The 18561-nt window shown below is 45.9% G+C and overlaps 1 protein-coding gene across 1 annotated transcript; it reads right to left on the bottom strand.

Moving 5' to 3' along the window:
* Window positions 1–40: 40 nt before the first annotated feature.
* Window positions 41–6874, bottom strand: LOC127344602 (protein STICHEL-like 4). The gene is made up of 6 exons (XM_051370909.2): window positions 4867–6874; window positions 4063–4282; window positions 3428–3889; window positions 1699–2347; window positions 1287–1347; window positions 41–395 (listed from the first exon to the last, which is right to left on the bottom strand). Exons 1-6 carry the CDS (start codon window positions 6592–6594, stop codon window positions 303–305), a joined length of 3213 nt encoding a protein of 1070 aa, XP_051226869.1. The 5' UTR covers window positions 6595–6874; the 3' UTR covers window positions 41–302.
* Window positions 6875–18561: the final 11687 nt, after the last annotated feature.

Here is an 18561-nt window from a genome sequence, read left to right as displayed (position 1 = left end):
CACCAGCCATCGTCAAGCAAGGAAAATAGCTCAGAGTAGAGAACCTAAAAACTGACCAATATTCTATTTATTAATCGAGGCCTCCAGTACATACTTTGTTGGCCTTCAAAAAGAATTACAAGCATATTTAACAAAAAGAATTGCTACTCCGTATGTCATTTCTATCGTTCTTTTACATGCCAAAGAATATACAGATTAGAGAACCTAAAAACTGACAGCTACGGCCTACAAGGTACATAGTGAATATAAACTTTGGATGCTAAATTAAATCCTTGTAAAACTACGACTTCAGGATTCTAGGTTTATCTTGGTGATTTTGTGGAAATGCATCTTCCACACAAAATAAGCCGTGATACAGCTTGTGACCTTCCAGTCCTGACCTTAAACGATGAGAGCTGTGGAAAAAAATGACTGGATTAGCATTGGCAGAAACACATATGATAGAGAAACATGAGAACAAGAACTGTAATTTAAGCTAATTGGCTACACATAACTAGTGTGGGAACACCACGTTGTGCTCTAGTATCCACAGTGCTAATGCTCACTTTAAAATCTTAAGCCATTCCAAACAATTTGCAAAATCCGACAAGAATGCAAGAGGAAAATTTTATCTTACAAGGTACTAGTTTCCTCTTGGCACTACGTGGATGTTTTTTTAAAAAATTTATTGGATTTCGTCATAGAATTATTGTACTCATCTCAATAGAAGCTTTATAGTATATATTGTTTTAAGATACGACCAAAGGAGAGCACCATATCAAGCTAGGCAAAGGTCAGATCAAAAGGGGCGCACTTATATGTTGCAGAAAGGACTAAGATAATAGTGGCTTCTTTGTATAGTTCCACAAAAGCAAGAGTCTTTTAAATATGAGCATCACTTATATGAGTCAGAAACATTTACATACTTTCAAGGTAGATTTACAGGTGGTTGGCCCGGGAAAGAATGATGGTATGTGATTTACTGCGGACAAGTATTTGCTAAATTTCAGTCTCATGGCTTCGCATAGGGTGGCTCTGTCTTGGAAGAGCCTTCATGGTGCAAATGAATGGTTTTGGTTGGGGACAAATTCATAATTCTCTCTGGGAGAAGAGTTAGTTTTGGCACCACATTTGGTGGAGTGAACGTGCTCTTTAATTTTGCTTACCTAACATTATTTATATCTGTAAGCAGCAAGATGCATTTGGAAACCTGATATAGGTTAACATTCCTAACTTGTATTGAAGACCCATTGATACTGACTTCAGTGACACGCAGTTTCCAACAAAACTTGAATATGAAAGATTACCTTCCGTCGAGTCTTCGAAGTTCTCCAACAAAGTATACTCCTTGATCTAGGCTCTAATCTCCTGTGCACAAATAATATCACAATTAAACACCCCACTCTGAGCAGTACGAATCTAAAACTGAATTGGCAAAATGAATTTAAACATAGTAAATTGGACTGCCATGGTATGTTGTTACGGAAATGATTTCTTAATTCTCCTATGAAGTCGGTATAGAGTAATTATTAGTGTGTGATATTACAATTTCTCTAAAAAAATTCAAGGAACATGCAAGAGCTTTGCGAACCCTAAAAGACATTGTCATTTGATGTTATTGGTTTTTATAAAACAATGGAGTACAAGATTCTGAAGTGTTACTCCTATATTTTAGGATATTTGAGCAGGATGAATTGATCATAGGACCATGTTACTTACAAATTCTCCTGTTCCAGCTTTTCTGCAATTGACAAAGCTTTTCGTCTAGACCAGCCTCCTCCTTGAGAACAAGCCTCTACCTTACCGATAACATGAGCAAGCGATACCTTCCCTTTTACTATGCTGTTTTGTCGACGCTGTTTATTTCCATTTCTTCCTCCTTGACTAATCACAGCCTCTTGGTTTGGTGACGACAAAGCCTCTTCCCATATATTATCCTTCTTTCTTTCATTTATATCAAGAACACCCTTATCTGCTTCAGCATGACGATGCATGTGAGAAGGACCGACTTCAATGATCTCGCCTTCTGTTAATATATGGGGATCAGATTGCATCCATCTGGTCTTAGTAGATCTAGATCCCTTCACAGGTCTATCTTTTTTAAGCCTCCTGATAAGGTTTGTTTCACCTCCAGAAGAAAGTGGACTATGTTTGGAGAAGGACCTCCTTAGTGCCATGTTGGAGGAGTCATTATCCACGTAAGTAGATGGATCATGACCTGCTCTCGCATCATTTTTTGATTCATATCGGATTTCAAGTATTATAGCAGCATGAAGAACAGACTCAAATGCCTGCAGAATTTGTCCCCTGAAACTTTCAGCTTTGGACTTATTTACACGTGAACTGAATATTAGTTGCACTGTGGGTGCTGTAGCAAGAAAAGAAACTGATGTTAAACGGTGATCTGGTAGAAAAACAGGCTAACAATGCATCACAATAAATATATACCAAGACAAAAAACCATACAGGTGTATCAATTGAGTGTGTGAAATCTCTGTCATAACCACTTAACTTCTTTTAAAAGCAGTTCAAATCAACATATCTGTGCAAGAAAATAATAATTCAACATAGCACAACTACAAGTTGGGAGATCGAGCACGAGCAGTATGGGTGCCTTCCGAGTGACTTTTGAGTCAGAATCAGGCCGGCCCACTGGTCCATCGTAGTGATTTAGTTGACAGAAATGCATTCATTTGTATAGTATAAGGTAGACACCCAATTGACATGAAAGTGTATCCATAACTGAATGAGGTGGTCCAATGGGCTGAACTACTTCCATCCAAAATTACAAGCTGGTGAGGTTATCGGTTTAGCTATGAGTATTGTGATTGACGTAAAAAATGTGCCAAGAATTACGTCAGTAACTGAAGCTGGTTTATGAAAGCAATTGATAAATGAGAGTGCCGATATGGCTCTTGGGTGCTAGGTAGCCCTTTACTTTGGAACATTCAAAAAGGATATTCATAAGTTTCAAAAAAATCTATAAAAAAAACTATCTGTATACATATATGTGTACTCTTAGTATGTGAAGAATAAATTATGGTTTGGTCTACGCAAAAAATAAAAAATCATGACTATAAAAAGGAATTAAACACTCATTTCTGCTCCTCACATTTGTCTTTTTTTTTCCTACATCACATCTAAAAAGATATGTCGACAAAATTAGTACGTACATACTAGACAACTATGTGTATATATATATTATAATATATATATATATATAATTTCGATTTTTTATTTTTTGAAACAAGGTTTTTAAAATTTTCAAATAAAGGGCTACCTAGCACCCAGTTTCCAAAAGGATTATTCCATTGATACATATCCTATTGTCTGTTATCTTGTCAACACAAAAGAAAAAATGCCCTCATGTCCAAGCTGCTCAAAAACTTATGACATGATGTAGATCAACCAAAGAAATATATGGAAGCCGTGAGACTTTGAATCTTACCAGTGCCTAGGCTGACGGATCTTAGCTTTCCTTCTTTTGCCATCATTTTTCTCAGTGTATCTGACTGAATATTCTCAAGTGCAGCTTGCCAGATCATCTCATTTTCAGTTTTGTTATGCTTAGATCGCTCATTTGCTTTGCCAACACTGGCTAACAAACCATTGCGATTCGATACATGTTCAATGGTTCTCTTTTCCCCATAAGAAGTGCTTGCTACATTACCATTATGCTCAATAGCCGAGTGCCATGCTACATCCTTATCAGGAAAGGAACCAGGCAATACACCGCGGTTGAAACTTGAGCTTGTTGATGAACTTGGCAGCATATACTGCTTGTCCGGAGCAAGCTGAAGCAGAGCAGCTGTAAGCCATGTTGCCTTGTCATTAGAAACCCTCAACTGTTTTTCAGCTTCCGACAGTGTTTTCAAGGCCTGGCGTAGTTTTTCCATATCGTTTTTTGACACTGAAATTAGTAATACCAGAACAAACAGTACATTATGTGGCTGCAAAATATATACTGTAAGGGAACAGAGAGGAAAAGCAGGTCAACCAGATGAGCTATTTCATACTCTTGGCAGAGGTAGACATGATAAAAATAAGTTTTGAACTATCCATGGCTCAAAAGTTATTGCTTACAGGTTGGACGTTTGAAGAACTTTCTTCGTAGTCTTTCTCTTGCGAATGTGTAGGAACCAGCCAGGATGTCGGTAATTATTGTGGCAAGCTGAGACATCAGGGCCAAAGGCTCAACTCCGGTTTCTGTAATGTCCCGTAATGTCTTCACTGTGTTCACAGTATCAGCAGATAGTGCCAAATCAAGCAGATCAACCAGCTTGTCATCAGATACCAAACCAACCTGTGACATAAAATAGCAGCTCAGCTGTGTACTCTTGCCACAAACAAGAACCGCAAACGAGCATGGACTGAAAATAAAACTATAGTTTTGACAGGGGCTCTAAACGAACGACTTCCTTAGTTGAATTGTTGGCACTAAATTTGAAACCACATTTCAGCAGAGAATCAAGAAAATTAATAAATTCATATCAAAGAGGTACTCCCTCTGTTTCTGAAGAGTCAAAACAATGTATAGCTTGACCAAGTTTATAGAAAAAACCATCACCAACAACTATCTAATACTACTATATAGATATAATATGAAAATATATTTCATGCTGCATCTAATATTTCTTCCTATAAAACATGTAGGAGTAGCATTTAGTGCCTGTGCCGATTGTTCAAATTATCTGCTATTTCAATTATATGGATCAGCTTTAGATACCACACTAGGTCAAATTAACTTGTTGAGAGATTACAGGATTACAGGACTAAACAAAACTAGCAATGCACCCACAAAATCAGAAGGAAACCAGGCACTGAATCTGCAGCAAATGATATGATTTTTCAAAAAAAAAAAATGTTGATGATTGCTGGATATCTTACTAGTTCTTGGACAAGAGACAGAGAAATCCTCTGCCCCAGCAAACTGAGCTGATCAAGAGTCATCTCCGCATCTCTCAACGATCCATCTGCACGGGATGCGATTAACCTCATGGCATCCCTGTCAACATCCAGGCTTTCACTGGTGGAAATCCACTGCAAGGTGTTGACGATGTCGCACTCCTTGAGCTTGGGGAAGAAGAACTTCTGACATCTCGAGAGGACCATGTGAGGAAGGTCGAGGTCAGGCCCGACAAGGACGAACACCACACGGCGAGGCGCCCGGTCGATCACCTTGGAGATGACGCTCCAGGTGTCGGCCGGCAGCGTGTTGCAGTCGTCGAATATGAACACCCTGTAGTGCGCGGGCGCGGGCGAGAACGTGACGCTGTCGAGGACGTCGACGATCCCGTCCATGTCGACGTCGCCCACGGGCCCGATCTCCACGACGCCCCGGCTCTTGCCGACGTTGTGGGCGACGCAGGAGCTGCAGGCGTCGCAGGGCCGCGGGTGGTCCGCGGAGCGGCAGTTGAGCGCCTTGGCGAAGACCCGCGCGCAGGAGGTCTTGCCGGTCCCGTGCGGCCCGTAGAAGACGTACACCAGCCCGACTTTTCGGCGTAGCACCGCGTTGGAGAGCGCCTGCACCACCAGGCTCTGCCCGACGACGTCCTTGAAAGTCCTGGGGGCGAACTTCTGCGTCAGGCTCCGGTGCCGGCTTGGGTGCGAGTGGGAGCCGCGGGAGTTCTGCCCGGACCGCGCCTCTGACAGGAGGTCGGAGGAGTCTATCTCGCTGCCCCGGTTGGAGAATATCCCGAGCTCGCCCGAGTAGCTCCCGGGAGCCCTGCCGCCGCCAATTCCTAAGGTGGCCGCGTCGACGAGCAGCGGCAGCGCGTCGGAGTCGGAGCTGGTCGAGGAAGCCAGCCTCTCGGACTTGACCGGGAAGAGGGAGCGCGAGCCGCCGAGGTGCGCCGCCTCAGATTCGCGCGCCGCCCCCGCCGCGGCTGCGGTAGAGGGCTTGTCGGGGTCGGCGAGGCCGCAGGAGAGGCTCCGGCCGGCCAGGTCGAGGATGGACTTGCCGCGGTGGTGGAGGCGCGACCAGTTCCACGGGATGCCGCAGACGTTCCGCGAGTCCTCCTGCCCCTGCGGCGCGTGGTCCCCGCCGCCGCCGCCGTCGCGGAAGAGGTACCTGCCGCCGCACACGGCCTCCTGGGAGCTGGAGTTGGCGGAGAGCGCGGCGGCGGTGGCGGCGCGATCTGGGGCCTTGCTGGTGCCGGTGGGGCCGGCGCGGCGGGCGGTGCCGGCCCCGCGCTTGAAGCGGCGGCGGGGGCGTCTGGATGGTTTGGGGTGCGGGTTCTCGGAGAGCTGGTCGAGGAGCGTCTTGAGCGCCGTGGCGCTGCGGCGGGACTTGGCGGTGAGGCCGTCGTTGGCGTCGTTGTCGTCGTCGGTGTAGGGGTCGGGGTCGGCCGCCACCTTGGCGGACTCGACGGAGCGGCGGGTGGAGGGGTCCCGGAGCGAGCGCGAGCGCTGGAGGGCGAGGAGGTCCCGCATGAGCGCGGCGGACGTGGCGGACACGGACGTGGGGCTCCGGCGCCGGCCCGAGGAGGAGGCGGGCGCGGCTGAGGCGTGCGCGTGGTGGTGGCGCAGGTGGATGCAGTTGGTGAGGTGCGCGTGGCCGCGGTGGTGCCCGCCGCCCCCCGCGGCGGCGGCGGCGGAACGGTCTGGCACCGGCATTGCGGCGCCTGAATTTCAGCGCCGAATCCCACCGGCCCTTGCGCTAGGCCATACCTGGTCGTCGGCGTGGGTGTGCGCGCCCGGCAGCGACTGCGAGTGCGAGTGGGAGTGATAATGGCGGTGGTATATGGTTGGGAGATTTGGGCTTTTGGGTTGGATTTCACGGGAAGGGGAGGGGGAACAGCGAGGGGGTGGGTGGGGATGGCTAGTGAGTAGTGAGGCAGGCGGCAGGCCTAGTGGCGAGTGGCGGAGTCTCGTGCCTGGTGTGGCAGCTCGCGCTACTTTCGGAGATCGCGCCCGGGTCGCCGGGGCAGGAGAGGATCACGGCCACGGCGGCACGGGAGAATGGATTGTGCTCGGCGCCTTGGGGCGTGGGCGTCCTGCGCGGTGGCGTCTGTTTGGGATGGGCAGTACCGACTACCGAGGCCCGGTTTGGAAGATGCGGTTTCGGCGGGTGCGGTGCCCCAAGTTTTGAAACGTGTTCTTCAAAAAAAAAAGAAAATTTTGAAACGTGTTCAAAATGCACCTCAAATCGATTTTACGGGTTGAAAAACTGCCGCCTAGATCAGACTCCTTAAACCAAAACTTTAAAATTTGAAAAAACACACATTCGAGGGAGAAAGATCATTGCATTCAACAAGTTCATACATATATACATACGAGTTCATACATGGTGATTGCGCAAAATAAACCTATATCGACGCGACTCCCGCCACAGAATCCTAAAATAAGACCGAAATGCGGCCCCGGGATACTGAGCGAAGCCTACGGCGCGGCGGCGGTGTGGGCGGGACGTGACCAGCCTCACTCCTCATCGGTCTCGAGGTCGATGATTTTGAGCGAGCGCTCCTTGCGTGCCCTCGCCTCCGCTCGGCAAGCGTCTCCGGAAGGAAGATGTCGTATGAAGTCCTCCGGGAAGACATCACGATGCAGGGTGGAAAAACTATAATATCAACCCAGTTTCACTTTACATGTCGATATAAGTAGTCCGCTAGAGTTGCTCTAAAACGTCTTGGCATGAGGGTTTGTGTATGTATGGCATTTTCCTTTAAGTAGCTAAGAAAAGCGCAATTGTAGTTAAAAGGAAAGTGCAACCTATTTCAGTATATCTTCCTTGCATTGTAGCTCTTTTAGAAATGGGTGTCTAAGATTTTAGAAATTTTTATTCAACTGAAAAAGGTGGATCCGTGGTTTTAAATATTTGGACGAACAAATGTTGGTGCAATTAAAATCATTTTCCCTTAATTAGTTCTTTAAAGGGGGTGGAATATTCGATAACCCAGCACATCGATGTGCAGGTTCGCATCCAACCCGTCAATCCCAGCCCATCGATACGTAGGTTCGCGTCCAACCCATCAATCCCAGCCCATCGATACGCAGGTTCGCATCCAGCCCGTCAATCCCAACCCATCGATACGAAGGTTCGCGTCCAACCCGTCAATCCCAGCCCATCGATACGCAGGTTCACGTCCAACCCGTCAATCCCAGCCCATCGATACGCAGGTTCATGTCCAACCCATCGATCCTAGCCCATCGATACACGGTTCACGTCCAACCTGTCGATGCCATGTATAGCATGGAAAACCCTTGGTGGAAGGGACATTTCAGCTTACGCACTTGCAACCTCCGTCGTGGAGCCGCCAAAAATTCGTTTGTCATCCGCCACGCCCATGCCCCACCCGTTGGAGCTTGCTGCTCGAGGTTCACTGGGATCCCGTTCGGGGCGGAAGTGGCTGAGCTCGAGGTTAAAAGGGTTCTTTCAATAACATCGATGTATTGCATGGGTCTCATCTTTTCTCTAGGCTAGTTAGCGGTGATGCTCCGACTTGTAACTACACCGTTAATGTGCATTATTACACATTTAGCTACTTTCTTACCGATGGCATCTACCCTTAAATATAACAACAAGGAAGCAAGCTCAATTTGCCAAGGCATAATAGGCTGGATATTGAGAGAGATTTTGGTGTTTTGGAAGCTCGATTTTCTCGTTTATAGGAAAAGAAAACCCTCAACAACATCATGGTGGCATATGTGATTCTCCACAACATGATTCCCGAGGATGAGAGGGATTTGAACTTGGGGTTCTTTACGACAATGTTGGTAGTCCTGTTGACAAGGGATTAACTTGTCAATGCCTATGGATTGTAGGCTAGGGTTTAGTTAGAAGTAGAGGGTAAGTAGATCTCGAAGGTTTCAGCCGAAAAGTACTCGACGATTGTGAAAACTAGGATTTGCAGACAATGATTCGGTTGATTCTTTTGTCCCTCGACTCCCCCTTATATATGAGGTGAAGCCGAGGGATTCGTGCTATACAAGTTTACAGAGTCCGGGACGGTTTCTAACTCGTCCCGCCAGATTACAAACAACAATTTCTATTACAACTCTATCTTTCCTTAGTAAATCTTGGGCTCCCGAATCTTCTTATTCTTCGGGTATTGGGCCTCCAGTAAACCCCGGGTACCATCTTCGGCAGGCCCATTTGGGATGCCTATGTCAGTAGCCCCCGAGATTTTGCTTGAATCGTAGAGTCAGGGAAAATCTCCATTGTTTATTTTTACTCGAAAGCTTTAACCTTTTATATTTCTTCACATAAAATTCTATATTGTACAGGGATACTGGTAATTGGGGCTAGTTCATCTGACGGATCAGGTACTAGTTAACTGCTCTAGTGGCAATCCGCAAAAACCTACTTCAAAATCACGTCCCCGGACATGATCTCGGGATACTGGTGTAAACGTCGACAGGTGCCGCTTAAGGTCTTACCATTCTGTCGAGTCCCAGTCAAATTTATCGGGTACCTAACGCGTCCGTTAGGATTTTTCTTCGTATCTGTTGATACGGATAAAAGTAGCAGAGCGCAGTCTTTGGCGATGCCACGCCCAGCAGAACGGATCTGGGGTCTTATCTTCGCAAATTTGCGGCATTCAGAAATTGATCGCAACTTCGGCGTTCTGAGAATATATTGTCGAGTGCTTTTCCGGCTGTTGGAATGGCACATTTTATCGAGTCATATATGACTTATATTGTTCTCCCGATGGGAGTATATGTAGAGTTAATTATAACTCGAAATATACTCTCTTGTTTTTCTATTTTTGTTAATTTCATCGGGCACGCGAACAGCGTTCCCGATGGGAGTAGCCCCCGAGGCTACAACCAAGAACTTGTGCTTGGTTGTAGGCTCAACATTTTAGTCCACCTTGTCGCTATATTTTCATTACTTCCCAATATGATCTCTTTCTTCTTCTCTATTTTTTTATCTCTCGGGTGCGCGAACAGCGTTCTCGATGGGAGTAGCCCCCGAGGCTACAGCCACGGACTTGTGCTTGGTTGTAGGCTCCCGCAATTTCTATATTTATCATACTCGAAAATTTACTTTTTTCTGAAGTAGCCCCCGAGCATTTGGGCAAAAACTTGTATTTGACCAAAGGTTCCCGAGGTATTGAATAATTCTTTCTGTCGCCGTTTTTCTTGTCGACATACTTCCCTTAATCAAATTTACTTCATCCTCCTCGAATAGTCGTGATTTTTCTGCCCTGTGGGTCCATTGATTCGACTACGTTGACACGTCGTGCAAGTAGTGGACACACGTCCTCCGCTTTTCCTGGCGCACGTACGGTAACGCCTATTTCAGTAAAAATACTCTTTTGCCCTTGTGTCTAGAAGATCCATCCTCACCACACGATTTCTTCATCCAACGGCACACTGCTTCACCCGAATCTTATATAAACCCTTCTTCAACCTTCGTTCATCCCCTCGCTTGCGCCGCTCACCTGTTCCTTTTCGCAAAACTTCCCCTGCGCCCAACTCTCTCCAATCTTCCGTACGCACATACATTGCTCTGCCCACTTCCGTTGATGCCACCGCGCACGCGTCTGACTCGCCACAGCACGCCGGAATCCAAGATGGCCGCCGAGGATCTTGAGTGGGAGAGATCCAAAATCTCCAATCAAGACATCAACACGCTGAAGAGGCTCGGCCTCATGACGAAGGAGGACGCCATCCGCTTTCCTAGCGAAGAAAGCTACCCCAAGCCTCCAATGGAGTATCGGGTTAGTTTTGTTGATCACCTGATCCGTGGCCTTTCAACCCCAATCCACGATTTCCTCCGCGGCCTTCTTTTTGTTTATGGGATTCAACTGCACCAGTTGACTCCCAATTCCATCCTTCACATTTCTATTTTTATCACACTTTGCGAATGCTTCCTCGGAATCACTCCCAATTGGGCTCTGTGGAAGCGCATTTTCTGCCTCCGCCGTAATGGCTCCCACAACGTCACTTATAACATAGGTGGCGTTGTTATCTGTGTTCGGACTGATGTCGATTATTTCGACGTCAAGTTTCCTGATTCTGTCCAAGGATGGCGCAAAAAGTGGCTCTACATCCACGAAGAAAGCGCCAATTCTGTGGAGCACAACATAGTTCCTTTCGACGGAAGTGCCAGGATTCAGCGTCGCCGTTCCTGGGATGCCGAAGCTTCTGAAGAAGAGAAAAAAAGCGACAGAGGCGCTCATGGCTCGTATCCGTCATCTTCAAAACACTCGAGGCAAAGAGCTATCTCGGTGTTCAAATTACTGCCTACTTCCTTAGGATTAGAGTGCAGCCTCTTCGGGCTCGCAAAAATCCCCTTTGGACGTATTCGGTGAAAATGACGCCAACGTAATCTCCAAAGTGATCTTTCTCGTAAAGGACTTGGAAAAATTGGTTCGAAGAATTTCTCGATTAGGCAAGAAGGATCCTATTCCCTCCTCCCGTCGAGTGGAACCATACAAAGTGCTTCCAATCCTCTTCCCGAGGTATTTTGTCTTCTCGAAGTTTTATCTTGTTTTGAACTGTTCCTCGTATCTTATTTGCGGTGGTATCTCACTTATTCTCTTTTGTCACTATTTCTTTGTAGAATCATCCTACTATGGCTTCCCTTCCTCCTCTTCCGAGGATGGAGAGGTCGAAGAAAGAGCCGTTGTCGATGATGTCAACCAGAGACCCCCTCTTTTGTGAATGAACCCGCATTCTCGAAAATCTGCGGGATCTACCGAGAAGGATGCTGCCTCTCGAAGATACAACATCAGCACAATCTCCTCCTCCTGCTGTTTCTCCGAAGAGCAAAAGGAAAAGGAGCAATGCCGAAGATTCCGGGACCTCGAAACCCGAAGAAAGCTGCTCTGCACCTCGAAAAGCAGCTTATGATCCATACATCGAAAGTATCATCAGCTCGTAGGTTCCTTGCTCTTTTCCTTTTTTATTTGAAGAATTTTATTTTGCCTTGCTTTTTATGCTGCCACTATTTTGTCACAGTGATGATGAAGAAACTCCAACTTTAGATGTGGCTGCTCGAACGAGCACATCACATACTTTAGTAATTTCAGAAAAACCAGTTGAAGGGGAGGAATCGTCGCCTCCTCAACAAAATGTTGATACATCTACTCCTTCGAGCCCCCGTGCCCCTTCACCAAAAAGGGCACGGGTTGAAAAGATTGTTGATTCTGCCCCTCAGTTGGGCAGTTCGTCGCCCCCGCTCCTAGATGATGTAAGTTTGTCGACATCTATATTTTCTTTATTTTATTTCTTCACATCTCTTTTTTTTTTTTTTTTTTTTTTTTTTTTATGCCGATGTTTCTCTTACTGTGTTCACGTTGAACAGCCTATGATCAAGGATCTTCTCCGCATCGGTTCCCAATTTATTGGGTACCGTGAATATGCTAATAGAGCCGAAGGTAACGACTGTCATACTTGTCGTTTTTCCTTAATTTGTCACTCCTGTTGCTTGCCGCGATTTTTTGATCTTTCTTCTCTCTTTTTTCCATATCTCGACAGAGAAATTTGCAGAGGCTAACGAACGCGCCGACGCACTGGCTCAAAAACTTGAGCAAAGTGAGGCGGCTCGCAAGAAAGCCGAACTCGCTGCTAGCAAAGCCAAGGTCGAAGCTGATGAAGCTAAGGCGAAAGTCGCCGGTGTCGAGGAACCTGCAGAAGAAACTTGAGGATGCGACAACTGCCTTGGATGAGCTCAAAGCTGCACAAGCTTCTCGTGACGAAGGAATCCTCAAGCGTTTGAAGTCGCAAAGTCGACGTACTCTGAGTAATTTTATCAATCCCTTTTATTTTACTGCACTTCCTGTTTCTTGATTGTTTGACTGATGTCTTGTCTCGTGTGGCAGCCCAAACAAACCAGGATTTTGATCTGGATAATCCTGTCAACGATCCTCTCCTTGACGCACTTTCTCTTCTGGAGTTTCACGGGCGCGAGATTCGTGAAGGCGTGGCAAATGCTAATGCAGGATTGTCAGCGTTGTTCCCTTATTTCTTCCCGAAGAAAGAAGAACCCGCAACTTTCCTTAACCTCGCCAAGATGTTTAATGCTTCGGAAGACCTGGGATTGAAGATGCGTCAGAGAATATGAAGGTTCTTTGTCGAGAGTACCTTGTTGCCCTGGTTGCTCAAACAGACGCTTGATTGGATGAAGGTTGGCGACACCGGTCGAGATAGAGCAGTCAAGATGGAGGTCGCTGATCAAGGCGGCCAAGCCCAACACGAAGAAGATCTTGGCGTATCTGGGGATCAAGCCAGCTTCAACTCCTAGCTCCTCGAGGCCGGAGGTCTAGTTGCATGCCTCTGTTTTTCTTTTCTGTTTCTTTTGCTTCTGTCGCCAAAGTAGTCATTTGGCGACACGTACTTTCTTAACTCCACTGTAATGCCCTTGTAATTATTCCAAGAGATTAATGAAGACTTCTATCTTTGCTTGTTATTTGATGTTGTCTTGTTTATTTTTCAGTTGATATTTGATAACTATACTCCATCTTCTGCTCCTTCCAATGTTTCGCCTTCTTCTTCCCGCGCGAGGAAAGCTTTTGGTGATACCGCTCCTGTCGACGATACCTTGTCGCAAGAACTAGATGAACTTCGGCAACAACTTCGTATGCGAAGAAGCAAACACTTGTGATGATGGAGCAATCTCGTAAGTCATCTCGAAGCCGAAAAAATTGCTCTTCAACAAGCTCGCGAGGCCGTAGCTGCTAAGGAAATTGCTGCTTCCGAGGCTGAAAAGGCGACTATTCGAGAAAATTTCATGCTCGAATTAATAAATGAAGCCGATCTGAGATATGTCGGGTATGCCTGTTTCATCCGCTGATATCCTTTATCTCGCATACTATTGTTTCTTTGAAGGTTTCCGCTTTTTTGTTTTGATAGGTGCCTTTACCGATGTCGCTGCCGAGGAAGAGAGGGTGAATGCTAGGACAACCCTCCTTGTTAATCTCTCCTTGGAACATGGTTCTTTGTTTTGGGCTACCCCGGAAAGGACCCGCCAAATTGTCGATTTCAAGATCGTGCCTCTCAAACTCGCGATTTCCTCGACTTCGTACCAAGACCTTGTCCATGGTTTACAACTCCATGTTTCCTCGGAACGTCCAACCAAAAACTCTTCCTGAATTGATGGAAAGGTTCAAGGATGCTCGCAGTATCCATGATTTTGTCAAAGCTCAACTAGTAGTGGCGCCAGATTTGCTCTTATCATGCTCCAAATCTGCCACTCGAAGCTTGACCTTACCCAGGTTGTCGAGAAGGTTCACCAAAAAGTAAAACGTCGGAGAGTTGGTGTTGACAGGATTAACACGAAGGTTACGCCTATAGCCGAAGAAATGATTGAAGACCTACTTCGGATGGATGCCGACTTTTTGCCGATGGCCATTATGCCGATTTTCTTGGTGCTGCTCCTGAGGAAAACAGGGTTACTCTTGATGACATATTGAATCAAGACTAGTTAGTTTCTTCTTGTAGATATTTTTTTCTTTGTAATCCATGACTATATTGTAAAGCAATCATTATATTTCTCTGTTTGTTTAGCCCCGAGTGTTTCGGTGACTCTTTACTATATTTGTATACTTGCGAGGTTTTGAACCAAGGCATTTATATATTTAAGGCGAATATGAGCCCCCAAGCTTTTTATTGAGTACTATTTTGTATTTTTGTTGACTCACGAGGTATTTGAATACCAAGGCAAGTTTTTCCTTTTGTCGATGAACTATATTGAAATTCGTCGGAGCGAAGACTTTGGTCATGTCGATAAAGAAGAAAAGTTATATTGTCACTATCTTTATTATATTGCAGCACCGCGAGCCCGCCTCATTAAAAACCTTCTCCGGCCCCACTCGGTGCCCCGAATAAGGAAAGGAGTGCGTCTGAAAACTCGCGGGCGTTTGGGGACAGGGAAGCTTTACACCGAGGATCTTTGGACGCTAGGCGTAAAAACGCCTGAGTTGCGCCACGTTCCGGGGGTTTGGCTCCTCCACCCCTGTCTTCTTGTCCTTTATTCTGTATGCTCCTCCTCCAATTACTTCCGTGACAATATAAGGGCCAAGCCATGGTGACTCGAGTTTTTCATGACTTTTTTGCGTGAGCCGAAGAACTAGGTCTCCCACCTGAAAAGATCTTGGCCGCAAACGTCGATCGTGGTAATTCTTCAAGTCCTGTTGATATTTGGTTACCCGAGATAATACTTCATCTCGAGCTTCATCAAGTGCGTCGACGTCGTCTTCTAGCACTCTTCTCGACGTTTCTTCATCATATTCAGCGACACGTGGAGAGTTGTGCTCTATCTCGATTGGTAGTCTTGCCTCGCTCCATGAACCAGAAAAACGGAGTTTCTGCGTTGTTGTGTTTGGTGTTGTTCGGATGCTCCACAACACGCTTGGTAGTTCTTCGGCCAGGTATGTCGAGCTTTTTCCAAGTGGTCCTAACAAGCGCTTCTTGATACCATTGCAGATGATGCCATTGGCTTTCTCGACTTGCCCATTGGTTTGAGGATGTGCAAGCGACGCAAAGTTCAGCTTAATACCCACCTCTTCGCAATAATCTTTGAATTCATGGGATGTGAAGTTGCTGCCGTTGTCCTGTGACGATGCCGTGGGGCACTCCAAATCTGAAGACGAGGCCTTTTACGAATTTTCTGCGGATGCTCCATCCGGTGAATTTATCGGCTTCGCTTCTATCCACTTTGTAAACTTATCGACACTACTAGCATGTACTCCTTTCCTCCTGGCCAGGATTTGTGTAACTTACCCACCATATCAAGTCCCCATTGAGCAAAGGGCCAAGACAATGGTATTGGTGCTAGCTCTGCTGCTGGAGAGTGAGGTTTTGCGGCGAACCTTTGACATGCGTCGCAAGTTCTTACTATGTCCTTGGCGTCCTCGATTGCTGTCAACCAAGTAGAATCCTGCCCGAAAAACCTTGGCTGCGATAGCTCGACTACTTGCGTGGTGGCCACATATTCCTTCGTGTACATCCTTCAGGATTATTCTTCCTTCTTCGGTGTAACGCACCTTTGCAAAACGCCTGAAATACTTCGCTTATACAATTCTCCCTTGACCACCGTAAAAGCTTTGGAGCGTCGAATTACTCGCCTTGCTTCAACCGGATCATCGGGTATTTCTTTCCTCATGATGTATGATATGTACGGCTGCATCCACGGTATCCGTATCACCAGGACCAAGTCCTGATCCTCTTCTTCGTCCTCTTGCTTTTCCTTGGCAGCCCCCAAGGGTTTCTTCTCCTTCTTTTTTGACTTTGTTGGCTTAGTGGATCTCTCTGTTATCTCTTCCCAGAATACACCTGGCGGGACTGGAAGGCACTGTGACCCGATGTTTGCAAGAACGTCGGCTTCGTCGTTGCTCAACCTGCTAATATGATTTACTTCGCATCCATCGAATAACTTCTCAAGCTCGTTGTACACCTCCTTGTATGCCATCATGCTATCATTGATTGCATCACATTGGTTCATAACTTGCTGAGCCACCAACTCGTGAGTCGCCAAAGATTTTTAATCGAGTTGCTCCAGTGCTTTCGCCATCTTCATCCCGTGTATGAGGGCCTCATATTCTGCTTCATTGTTAGATGCGTTAAGGAACGTCATCCGGAGGATGTACTTCAATTTGTCGCCTTACGGTGATATGAGTACTACTCCTGCGCCAGCTCCTTCTAGTCTCTTGGACCCATCAAAGTTCATGGTCCAAGTTCTCGATAAATCTGGAGGTCTGTATTTTGCAACTCCATCCATTCTCGCGATGAAGTCCGCAGTATTTGCGACTTTATTGCTTTTCTTTTTCATACGTGATGTCCCGAGGAAAGTTCTATTCCCCAAAGGGAGACACGACCCGTAGCTTCTGGGTTATTCAGTATATTTGACAAGGGAGCTTCATTGACCACTATGATCGGGTGTGCCGAAAAATAGTGGCGCAATTTTCGTGCTGTCGTGAACACTCCATATGCTAGCTTTTGGTACTGAGGGTACCTTTGTTTTGAAGGTGACAAGACTTCGCTCACGAAGTATACTGGCCGCTGCACTCCATGGATTTTCCCTTCTTCTTCTCTTTCGACAACTAATACCGTGCTAACCACTTGGGGCGTGGCTGCGATATATAGCAGGAGAGGTTCCTTTTCCTTTGGAGCCACCAGGATTGGTGGTGTCGAGATTTTTCGCTTCAGATCCTCGAAAGCTCTGTCGGCCTCTTCGTTCCACTGGAATTTATCTCCTTGTTTTATCAGCGCATAAAATGGTAACGCTTTTTCTCCTAACCTGGCGACGAACCTGCTCAAAGCTGCGACTCGCCCAGTTAGCTGCTGTATTTCTTTCAACTTTGTTGGTTTTCTCATTGTTACTATGGCTTGTATTTTTTCGGGATTTGCTTCAATCCCTCTTGCCGAAACTAGAAACCCCAGAAGTTCTCCTGCTGGGACGCCAAAAGAACACTTCGTCGGGTTCAGTTTGACAAGACCAGTAGCGATCTGTTTACCTCGATCCATTGTGTTGCTTGCGGTTGACGATGTCGAAGATCTTGAGCGTGCCATCGAGATCAGCTCCTTACGCCTCTAATTCCCACAGACGGCGCCAATTGACAAGGGATTAACTTGTCAATGCCTATGGATTGTAGGCTAGGGTTTAGTTAGAAGTAGAGGGTAAGTAGATCTCGAAGGTTTCAGCCGAAAAGTACTCGACGATTGTGAAAACTAGGATTTGCAGACAATGATTCGGTTGATTCTTTTGTCCCTCGACTCCCCCTTATATATGAGGTGAAGCCGAGGGATTCGTGCTATACAAGTTTACAGAGTCCGGGACGGTTTCTAACTCGTCCCGCCAGATTACAAACAACAATTTCTATTACAACTCTATCTTTCCTTAGTAAATCTTGGGCTCCCGAATCTTCTTATTCTTCGGGTATTGGGCCTCCAGTAAACCCCGGGTACCATCTTCGGCAGGCCCATTTGGGATGCCTATGTCACCTGTTAAGCCAATAAGAAATCCAAATCGTATCCAAGCATTTCTTGAGACGTAGCGGCAGATTGAAGACTTTGGCACGCATACTCAGCTTGAGCATGATCTCATTGAGCAGCACTGGCAGTTGCATGAGTAATAGTCTTTCGCTTCTACTCATTTGAGTTCATATTCATTCATTTGTGATTTGAACCATTATTTGCATCCTGATCATTCATTATTTGTTTAATTATTCGAATTTGAACTAACGATGTAATTTAAATTATTGATGTATGGTGTAAAATTTAAAGTATTCATAATTTAGTTTATATTCCTGTCGTATTTATACTTTATTATCCTAAATCAGATTCGGTTGTACCGTTTGCATTTGTTGGATCAGTTCCACCAGAGCCCGCGCGAAACAGGGAAATCTTAAACGGTTTTTCGGCAAATTAATGTTGTATAGTCAACGTTTCAAAGGGTTCGCTAGAGAAAGTGTAGCGTTTTAGAGGCTAAGTTACATGTAGCTCTTTATTTTTTTATTTTTAAGCATTTATTTTTTAAAAAAATTAAAATGCAGAAGCCGTTTTAAGTTTTGGCTGCTAGAGATGATTTTAACACATGCTTGTGACAAGACGCTACAGGAACCGTGCTCTAGAATCTAGTGTGGTATACTCCATCTCCGCTTTGTTCTTCTTTGTGATTAGCTAGTATCTAAATTG

This window comes from Lolium perenne, chromosome 3 (genome assembly GCF_019359855.2).
Source record: "Lolium perenne isolate Kyuss_39 chromosome 3, Kyuss_2.0, whole genome shotgun sequence".
Lineage (NCBI taxonomy): Eukaryota > Viridiplantae > Streptophyta > Magnoliopsida > Poales > Poaceae > Lolium > Lolium perenne.
This window is presented reverse-complemented; position numbering and strand designations above follow the sequence as displayed.

What these genes read in the sequence shown, in the direction of transcription:
- LOC127344602 (XM_051370909.2), bottom strand. Translation starts at nt 6,594, where the DNA reads ATGCCGGTGCCAGACCGTTCCGCCGCCGCCGCCGCGGGGGGCGGCGGG. An exon ending in ATCCGTCAGCCTAGGCACTG is followed by an intron (nt 2,348 to 3,427) that starts GTAAGATTCAAA and finishes TTCTTGCTACAG; the next exon opens with CACCCACAGTGCAACTAATA. An exon ending in CTTCGAAGACTCGACGGAAG is followed by an intron (nt 396 to 1,286) that starts GTAATCTTTCAT and finishes TTTTTTCCACAG; the next exon opens with CTCTCATCGTTTAAGGTCAG.